This window comes from Miniopterus natalensis, chromosome 12, assembly GCF_054644295.1.
Source record: "Miniopterus natalensis isolate mMinNat1 chromosome 12, mMinNat1.hap1, whole genome shotgun sequence".
In the NCBI taxonomy this organism is placed as follows: Eukaryota; Metazoa; Chordata; class Mammalia; order Chiroptera; family Miniopteridae; genus Miniopterus; species Miniopterus natalensis.
Window position 1 is genome coordinate 69,679,750 of NC_142092.1, and position 10,053 is coordinate 69,689,802.

At 57.5% G+C, this 10,053-nt stretch overlaps 1 protein-coding gene across 2 annotated transcripts; it reads right to left on the reverse strand.

Annotated features, from left to right (window-relative positions):
- Nucleotides 1-3,280: 3,280 nt before the first annotated feature.
- On the reverse strand, nt 3,281-9,830 carry FCN2 (ficolin 2). Of its 2 annotated transcripts, none has more exons than XM_087823246.1 (9): nt 9,737-9,830; nt 7,805-7,918; nt 7,181-7,234; nt 6,523-6,558; nt 5,590-5,622; nt 4,982-5,109; nt 4,457-4,586; nt 4,042-4,176; nt 3,281-3,528 (listed from the first exon to the last, which is right to left on the reverse strand). In XM_087823246.1, the coding sequence occupies exons 1-9, from the start codon at nt 9,828-9,830 to the stop codon at nt 3,281-3,283; spliced, it is 972 nt and encodes a 323-aa protein (XP_087679372.1). The 2 variants fall into 2 exon arrangements, with proteins under 2 accessions (XP_087679372.1, XP_087679371.1); XM_087823245.1 differs by having other exon boundaries at nt 6,496-6,558.
- Nucleotides 9,831-10,053: the final 223 nt, after the last annotated feature.

Genomic DNA, 10,053 nt, shown 5'->3' on the forward strand with positions numbered 1-10,053 from the left:
CAGGTGATGAATTCGGTCCAGTTTTGTTTCCTGAAAACACCTTGAATTGGCCTCAGTCTCAAAGAGGATTTTGATGGGGCCAAGAATTCTGGGTTGGCTGATGTTTTTCTCTTAGGCCTTAAATGCACACGCCTAGTGTTTCTAGATTCCAGGGTTTTTGGGGAAACTCTTGTCCCTGGTCCTCTGATGGGAGTGGCAGCCCCTCCTCCACCTCCCCCACACCCCCAGCTCTTTCTAAGATTTTTCCCTGGGCCTTGAGGGTTCCACTGCAATGGGCCTGGACAGGGTTTCCTGAGTCTGCTAGTCCCGTCTCCCTTTCCAATACTCCAGTTACATGCCTGAGCGCTTTGTTTTTTTGGTTACCATGTCCCATGTCCCTCATGCCCTTTTCTGTATTTTTCTTCTTTCTTTCTGCTCCACGTGCGATCTGGATGCTGCCTGTGGACCCGTGTGGCAGGTCAGATGCAAAGCCCTGCACCCCGCGGGGCAACGCTGGCTCTCGGCTCCTGGCAGAGACGCCCGCACAGGCCCTTCTCTGGGTTTCTGTCTCCGCAACACCTTGTTCCGGTGATGCCTCAGGGTGGTGATCATCTCCGAGGCTTACGAAGACCATCTCTGAACTGTGTCCGTTTTTTGGGCTGTTTTCACAAGGAGGTTGGGCTTCCTGCCTCTCTGACCCTCCGTGAGCAGGGGCGAGAGTCCACGCGTCCCGTGTATCTGCTCACGCCCGTGGTCCGCGGGCTCCCAGAGCCTGCACATTTCTAGGGTGGTCACTTCACATCTCTTCGGGGAGACGGTCATTCTGTTGCCGGGTGCCCGTGAACACTCAGGTCTGCGATTTCCCAACGAGCGCGTTTGCTGGTCTGTGGAATTTTCTCTGGGAGTTCCCTAAGGAGCCTGCTGACTCACAGGGAATGAACTCTTCTTCCCGCAAGTGACACTGTTTGGGGAAAATGAAAGCCCTAAACCCTTGTGGCTGAGCGACAATTCCTCTAAGGCGTGGAGACAGTCGCTGCAGTTAAATGATCCCCATTCAGCATTTTGCTAGACCTGAGTTTACTTCTGGTTGGGCTCATCCCCGCCCTGTGCTCTGAGGAATGGCTGGAGGAACTGAAGGCACGTGGCCCAGGGAAGCCTGGACCTGGGGCTGGGGACAGGCTTGGGTGTCATCTGTCACTCAGTTTCTCCCATGGCTCACCCTGCCCATCAACAGAAAGCCTTCCCAGAATAGATTCTAGGACTTGCCCGTGAGGTTCTGGTTTCGGGAGTCAGGCACGGGCCCCCTGAATGTGCTCTTTCCCGGGCCTCCCCCGATGGCCCTGATGGACAGGCAGGCTTAGGCACCATGGATGGGCTGGCTTCAGGGAGGTGAGCATGCTGGTCGCTGACTTTAGGGAAAGCAAAGGAAAGGCCCGGACCTGGGGGCTGGAAGGAAAAAGGCGGCTAAGGGGAGTTTTGCAAATCAGAGCTCTTCTCGCACAGCCCGGATGAGGGGGCTTCGGACCCAGACCTGTTATCGGCCCAGGCAACCCGGCAACACCCTGGCCGCTCAGGCCACCTGAGCTTCTGAGACTTAGAGACCCTCGGGAGTTACAGCTGCTGTGCGTGGGGCCCTGCTGGCCTACTCGGTGGTGGGTTCTTTTGTTCTGTTTTGTCACCCGAATATGCATTTTATCTTTGACTCCCCTGTACTGGCCGCCAGTACAGCAGAGGCCTGTTTGGAGATGATGGATGAGCCCCCCAGGATTACTGCTGGACGGTTCAGCTCTGCCAAGAAGCAGGGCAGGAACTGACGAGAGAAAGAGCTTCTGATACCACAGACAATGTCCCGGGCCACCCTGCATGCTGTCCAAGACGGCAGCGAGCGTCTCGCGCCCTCGGGTCTTTAAGAAAAGGTCAACCAACCGACTGTCAGGAGCCGCGCAGGCACCGATACCTGCTCTGAGGGAGGCTGTGACCCTGGGCAGCTGCACCGCGTTTGCTGATTCTAAGAGTCAGTGGCTTATGGTTCAACCCCAATTAAAATTGAGAGCACCCCTCCTGTCGTGGATGGCGCGGGACTCTGGGAGGGCTGTGCTTGCTCCTTTGGTGCAGATGGACATTTCCAGATGGTCCCTGGCGCTCATGGCTTCCTGGCTGGGACTTCTGCCCCATATTGGGGTGGGCGGTGGAGCTTCCAGACTTGTAAGAAGCTCCAGGAATCCAATAATTGGCCGCCCCCCACCCATATGGCTGATTAGTCACTGTGACAACGACAACCAAATGAAACGGCTCAAGTGTGGCTAAAGAAATTGATCAGAGGCAAAGTTGGCTCAAAGCCTAGAGTGGGTGTCAGGACCAGGACAAGAAACGGGGTTTCATCTCCCACCCCCTTCCTGAGTCCCAGCCCTTGCCTAGGCCACCTCTTTGTGAAGGCTGCTTTTAGGGAGGTGATTTTAACAACCATCACATGCCAAGGCCATTGTACAACACAGACCAGCTCTGGCCAGGGTCGTGGTCCGATGCAGGACAATGCTGCTGCGACCTCATAGGTCTTCCCCTTGGGGCGCTCAGGGCAGCCAGGCCTCCTGCCTTACTGCATTTTAGTTTTATTTGGTGAGGGACGTGCATGCACATGATCCTTTATTACGATGTCTCACAGGGAAACCCGGGGGCCTGGGCATGTGGAATAGTGGGAGGAGCTAGGGCGGCTGGGAGACGGGGAGCTGGGCATCGCCTCCACTGAGCCGGGGTCCGCAAGCACTTTCTCAAAGGGCTGGCTGTAAGGATTTTAGGACTTGTGGTCAGATGGTCTCTGCCTGAAGCTGAGAACTGCCGGGTAGAACAGATGGCAGCCACAGGCAACAGGGAGGCAACAGTGGCTGTGTGCCCTTGGACTTCATTGGCACACAGGCACCACGGGCCCTGCTTTGCCGACCCTTGTCTTACACCACCAGAAACTTCCCACAGTGCCACGTCACAGGGGGCATGGACAGGTGCACAGACATGGGCACAGGACCAGTGTCCAACACAACTCAAATCCCGGTGGCACCCACGTGTGCCTACCGTGTGAGGCGAAGCTTTATTGAGGGTATGTGCTGTTCCCAAGGCTGGGCATGGTCACCCTTATCCTGGCAGGTGGGAGAGGAAGGGTTAGGAGAGGGCAAGGCCTCGAAGCTGAGGGTCTGGAGGGGTCAAGGAACAGGACAAAGCTCTCCATTTGCATGACCTAGAGCCTCGCGTCCCCTTGCTTGGGAGGGCTCAGAACCCGGCCGGAGAGGCTGCAGGCTGCCCACCTGCTCTACGTGGGCCGCACCTTCATTTCCGACACCTTGTAGCTGTAGTTGTACCCTTTCCCCGACTGCCAATTAATGCCATTTGCAAAGCTATTGTGGGCTCCCCCGAGGTAGCGGCCATTCAGGTTCGAGAGGTGGCAGTTGTAGTACCACCAGGCTCCCTGGTACACCTCAGCACAGCTCCCGGAGTTTTGGTCGTTGTCTTGGTCTTTGGTGGAGAAAGCGTTGTTGTTGTGGGACGTCAGGGAATCGCCTGTTCAGAAGGAAAAGTGGGTGATTTTACACACAGTGCCGGGGGGGCCCGGGTCCCAGCTGTGCACACTGCACCATTCAGCCCGAGGGTGCCGCTCAGGCGACCCCAGCGGACACTCACTCTGCTGATACCATGGACTCGGCATCTTCTCGTCTGGCCTGTGCCTGCCAGCTAATGGGCACCCTGTCGCTTAGAGGGGAGGCCACTGCCCGAGACACCTCAGGTTCCTTGGCAGCGCCGTGGGGTGGAGGAGCCGTGAGCAGTGCTAATTCAGCACCCTTTCCCATTTTCACCCGTGATGGTGGTTAAGAATCATACCATCACTCCCTGGACTTTTCAACCACGTGTGTCGTGTCACCTTCATGGGCACAATCAGGTATAGGCCCTGTTACCCCGATGCAGGGATGGAGAAGCCGCGGTGAAGTCACCACCCACAGTCGCCCAGAGGACACAGCAGGGACACGAGCAGCCTCCCTCCGCGGCCCACGCTCCACCGCCCGGTCCCACACTCACCGGCGGTGCCCTCGACAAAGGCGCCCAGGACCAGCTTGTACTTCTCCGCCTCACTGCCCAGCGCGAACGACTCGTACTTGGCAAACTGGCGGTTGCCCTCGAAGTCCACCAGGTCGATGCGGAACTCGTAGGTTCCTACCGAAGAAAGGGTTTGAGGTCCCAGCAGGAGGTCCCTGTGCCTCCAGAATTTGGGTACACGTTTAGGGAATATTTGAACTTGGCATCCAAGGGGAAGCGCCCTCAAGTTTCCATAGAAAATCCTTGACTGTTGAGGGTTTGTGACATTGCCTGTTCTCAGAGGAACCAGGTGTGGTGGCAGAGGAGCAGTCTTCTGTCCCAGAAGGCCCCGGTCTAAGGTCAGGGGCATGTGGATTTCGGGGGCCCCACTACCTCGGAGCCCCGGCACTGGCCCTACCCTGGGCAGTCAGGGCGTGGATGTTGTCATTCCCCAGCCAGAACTCGCCCAGCTGGCTGCCGAAGCCCCGCTTGTACGTGGCCCAGTCCCGATAGAAGTCCACGGAGCCGTCGACCCGGCGCTGGAACACCTGCGGGGAGCGGGAGGGCTCGGGCCCAGCGCCACAGCACGCCGTGTGGGCCTCATCCTAGACCCCAGGGGTGGCGACATGGGTGCCCACACGGGACCAAGGAGGAAGTAGGGGCTCAGAGAGGGCAGGCAACATGCCCAGAGCCACACAGCTGGAGGGGCGTGGGGGCCCTCTGGGCCTCGTCCCACGGCCTGGATTCATGGCCCACCGACTCTCTGGTTCTCTCTGTTCTTGCTGGGGGGGGGGGGGGGCCTGAGACAGAGGGGACTGGACAGTTTGACAAAGGCCACAGAGTGCGTGTCCTCCCACCAGCTGGAACCTGGTCCATGAGATTTCCGGGCACAGCTGCCCCTGCCTGAGGGCTGTACGACCGTCCCCAACACCTGGTCACTCACCGTCCAACCTCCGCCGTCGGTGTCCATGTCACACAGCACAGTCAGGGGCTGGCAGTCAGGCAGGTAGATGGTGTGCCAGCCACTCAGAAAGTGCCCCCTGGTCAACAGCTCCTTGCAGTTCCGAGGTCCTGGGAAGGGAACCTGGAAGTAAATATGGTGACAGGGCCCTGGGCAGGGAGGGGGCTGGGGACCAGGAGGGAGAAGCAGGGACAGTGGGCATCTGCATGAGCAGGGAGGGTTCCCAGGCCTGGACAGAGGCCCTCCCACCCCCACCCAGGGTCACCCAGCTGTGATGGCCAAGCCCAATCTGCCTGGCCATCCCCACCCCCCAGGGCGCCCCCACCTTGGTCCCTGAGCACTGGGCCTTTGAGGTACTCCAGTATTTTCAGGGCATGAGACTAGGAAGGTCATTCTGGTCCTTAAGGCAGGACATAAGTCCAGGCTGACTGCGGTCCTATGTAATTGGCCAATGGAGAGGAAGGGGCGACAGAGGGCTGGGCTATAGGGGGCTGCAGGGGCTGGACTCCAGGCCAGTGTTCCCTGCAGGTCTGGGCTGGCTGGGGTCCACGGACCAAACCAGGGCAATGGATTCGGGGTTCATCACCCACCTGTAGCACATCCCTCAGGTTCCCAAGGCTCTCCTGAAGGTGGGGACAGACAGGCAAACACATGTGAAAGGTGGGATGTCCAAGCCCTTGTCCCCTTAACACCAAGCAGGAAATTGAGGCATTTTCTAGATCTTTCCAGCATGAGGATGGTTACAGCCCCCCAGAAAAGCCAGCCCTGCCCTGGCTTCCTAGGGATACCAGCCTGTCTCCTGCTGCTGGGGAGGCAGAGTCTCTGAGCCTCAGCTACCTCCTGCCAAAGAGGGGGGCCTCCTGGGCAGGGCCCCCAGCTCCAGAACAGCCTTTGTCGGTGAACATGGGGATAAAGCGGGATGCTCTTTGGGGTGAGCAAGTGAGGATTCTACACATTTGAATATGTGTGGTTGAACCCAGAGTCTTTGGACGGTTAAAAGAGGAGTCACCAAGGGGTTTGTACTTCCTGGTGCATGTTTCTCTGACTTTCTAAACATTTTTTCAAGGAAACGTTTGAGAAAATATTTCACATTTTATCAGTTATATATAAGCACATGTAACATATGAATAAATAGTCATATGCCCATTTATAATATATGTTTATGTATAGTTCAATGTATATATTTTATATTTATTCATCGCCTGTGACCACAGCTTGTTGCTCATAGCTTCTAGCCAACTTTGCATTTTTAAACACTACCCTGAACTTACTACAGCCCCAGGCAGAAAACCAGGGGAGGACAGGACCTTCCCTTGCTCAGGGGTCTGAGGCCGGGACAGGAGAGATGGGCTGGGACAGGCTTGGAGAGGAGTGTGGCCCCCCATTCTGGCCTCCCAGATCCCCCTTCCCCACAGAGGGAAGGGCTTGGTCTCCCGCCCCAGGGCCCATGCTCCACATGCTGGGAACCCCCATCTGTTCAGGGTCTGCCAAGTCACCCCCTGGGGACCTCGGGATGGCCTCACCTTTTTCTCCGCGAGCACCCTTCTCCCCTGGGTCTCCTGGAGAGAGAGAAGGGTCAGCACAGCCCCGGAGGGGAGATGACAGCTCATGGCAGGACGCCCATCAGCCAGAGAAGGACTGGGCCTGTCCCCAACCCCTCCTGCAGCTGAAGTGAGGTCCGGGCGAGGGAACAGGTGTTGGGGCAGAGAGAGCCCCTGTTCTTTTTTTAAAAAAATATATCTTTATTGATTTCAGAGAGAGGAAGGGAGAGGGAGAGAGAGAAACATCAATGGTGAGAGTCATTGATCGGCTGCCTCCTGCACGCCCCTGACTGGGGATCGAGCCCGCAACCGGGGCATGTGCCCTGACCAGGAATCGAACCACGATCTCCTGGATCCCAGGATGATGCTTAGCAGCGGAGCCACACCAGCCTGGCAGAGGGCCCCTGCTCTTATTTCAATGCCAGGGGTCGGTGCTGGGCTGGAGTCGGAATCCCGCCCTGGGCTCACTCAGTGGCTCTGGACACAGACCCAGGCCCTGGTTGAGCCAATCATCGTGTTTGGCGCAGGGTTTGGCTCCTTAGAAATGACACATGTGACACCCCAAAAGTGCCTCCTCCTCTCTCTCTACTGCCAGGGCGGGGTCCTGCTCAGGGTTCGCCCCTCTCCACGGTGATGTTACCTTTGAGCCCAGGGGGTCCTGTAATCCCAGGGACTCCGGAGGGGCCGGGTTCTCCTGCAAATTCCAAACACATCATTGAGCAAAACTACAGGACCTGGGACCCGTAGTGCCCCCGGGTCGGATCTTCAGGAACCAGAGGGAGAGGACCCAGCCCTCAGCCCTCACAGGGCTCCACTGTCCAGTCAGAGGCCAGGACTGGAGACCAGGAGCACTTCCCAGAGAACTGGGGCCCGAGCCCCAGCTCTGCCCTCGCCAGGAGAACCTGGGGGCGTTTCCTAATTGCTATTGCTGCAGCACCCACTGCGAGTTGGCACCTGGAGACACTCAGCCCCAGAGCTGAGGTGAGACTAAGGAGGGATGGAGGGACATGGAATTAGTGCCACTGAGTTCCCCTGTAGCAGTTCGCCTTGAGCCAACACTAAGAACCATGTTGGGGGCCAAAACACATGCACTGGCTGCTCAGTAAGTGACTAGGAGACTGGCTCCCTCCTAAGGGAGCTTCAGAGCCCTGGTGGACCAAGACCCAAGTCCCCACCTGAAACCCAGTGGGGACACTGCCCAACTTGGGGTCTAATATGGCAAAGACGAGAGCTCAGTGATTCCACCCTCATGCGGAGCACCCACCTTTCCCTCCACGGTCGCCGGCCTCTCCCTTGGGCCCTGGGGCCCCGGGCAGCCCCGGGCAGCCTCGGAGAATGGTGAGCTTGTCTGTGCCCTCCAGACCCAGCACCTTCACCTCTGCAGAGAAGCGCAAAGTGCCTGTCAGTGTGCTTGACCTGGGCCTGAGGGCCCTGCAGAGCTGGTGACACGCTGCCCCATCAAGGAGACCTGCCACCATGGTGACCTCGGGCCTGGGCAGATGGCTGTGGCAAGTGCCACCTGCCTCAGCTGGAGGGTCAGCCAGGAGGTGAGGTTGTGCCCCTCTGCTGAGGACTTGGCCTGTCTTGCCCACAGGTGTGCTGGGCAGGCAGGGAGGTGATGCAGGGTGGAGCCCTGACCTTGGAGAGTCCACCCCACCCAAGGGAGCCCAGCTCCTCAGGCTGTGTGTCCTCAGGCAAGTCATTCACCCCTCTGGGCTTCTGTCCCTGGGCTGCAAAATGAGAATAGAAATAAGGCTTTGGGGAGGATTAGACTACATGAAGCAAATTTAAAAATCTTAGTGTCATTCATGACATTTAGAAAGAGCTTCATCAACAGCGCGTACTTTCAATAAGTAATAACAATAAATATTTATAGGAACATTGGGGAACTTGGGTCAGTGTAGCATTGTCACCTCTATTTCTTGGGCATGTGACCTTGGAAGGGGTGGTGTAGGTCCCTGCAATCCAAGGACACAGAGCAGCTCTGGCAGAACTGGAGCCAGAGATCCGACTGCTTCTCAGAGTTCAAGAGTGTTCATCACAAAACGAAAATGGCCCCATAGAGAAAACGTAGGGGACTCGGAAACGCACAGTGCCCTCACGGGGACCCTGCTGGCGTCAGGTGGTATGCTGGTCTGTCCCCCTCTGGTCCTCCCTGGGCAGAACCAATGTAGGCTTCACTTTCAAATTTACTAAATTTTTGGTCATTAAAAAAGAAATTCTTGGTAATTTTAGACAGTTAGAAAATAAGACAGGCCCTGGCCGGGTCGCTCAGTTGGTTAGAGAGTCGTCCCCATATGCCAAGGTTGCGGGCTGGATCCCATCAGGGCCCAAACAAGAATCGGCCGATGCTGCGTCAATATGTGGAGCAGCAAAGCGCTGTTCCTCTCTCTGTCTCTGTCTCTGTCTCTGTCTCTGTCTCTGTCTCTGTCTCTGTCTCTCTCCCTTCTTCTCTGTCTCTCAAATCAATAAATCTAAAAAATTTCTGTTAAAAAAAATAAAATAACACGTTTAGGGGAGAAATTAACTCACCTGCGATGTCAGCGAGGGGCCCCGTGTATACTTCCTTCCTGATTCATCCCAGGCCTTTCTCCACAGGAACACAATGGAAATTCTTTCACCCAGTCCCACATTAGCCAGGCTAGTCACCGCAGGACCCCTGGGACCCCTGGAGGCAGCCTGGTCCCAGATCCCAGCACCCTCCCCAGTGGGGTGGAGAAGCCCTGATCCTGAAGCTCCCAGAGGGAGGGTCAGGACCACAGGTGAAAGCTATTGGGCAAGGGAAGGAGGTCGGAGCCCATGGGGACCATGTTACCCTTGCTCTGCCACCTCTAGGACAGAGTGGGGTCCACCTGTCCCCAGAGGCTGAAGGCCCCAGGCTGAAAAGTCTCACAGTGCTGGGTGTGAGCTCTTGGACCATCTCCCAGTGCCGGCGATAATGCACTAAACCTGATGGGGTGGGTGGGGGAGGCGCTCTCCACGCCTCTGTCTCCTCTGTGTGGTGGGACCCTGAAGCTGCCCCTCCTCGGAGGACCCCGAGGCAAGTCTCCCTGCAACATGATCTCAGCTGGTCTCAAGAATAATGTTCTCGAAGGACTCAGCAGGGGCCTGGCCTGGAGGACGCGGTGAGAGAGCAGAGGCCGGCCGTCAGCTCTCAGCCTCGTGGTCAGGCCCCGCTCACCGGCCCCTGACTCACCTGGACAGTTGTCTGTAGTCGCGGCTGCAGTGCACAGGAAGGCGATGGCCAGGGCCATGGGCCCCATGGCAACGGCTGCTCTGCTCAGCTGCATCTCGGGCCCTGGCTGCCAAGGAGGTCACCCCTTTTATTGGCTGCCCTGAGCCCAACCTTTGGCTCTATTTCCCGCCGCGAAGAGGCCAGACCGCTTCCTCCCCCAAGCTTGTGGTGTCAACTAAAGGTAGAGTCTCCTCGGAGGACAGTCTCTCCCACACCCCCCAGCTCACTGAATGTGCTTCCTCTGGAGTGGGCCCAGCTCCCCCTCAGCTGGAACACTG

Excerpts from the sequence above, each read along its gene's own strand:
- FCN2 (XM_087823245.1), bottom strand. The coding sequence starts at position 9,830 with ATGCAGCTGAGCAGAGCAGCCGTTGCCATGGGGCCCATGGCCCTGGCC. Across the intron at positions 7,919-9,736 it reads GACTACAGACAACTGTCCAG|AGGTGAAGGTGCTGGGTCTG; the intron begins GTGAGTCAGGGG and ends GCTTCTCTGCAG. Across the intron at positions 5,623-6,495 it reads CATCCCGAGGTCCCCAGGGG|GAGAGCCTTGGGAACCTGAG; the intron begins GTGACTTGGCAG and ends CCCCACCTTCAG.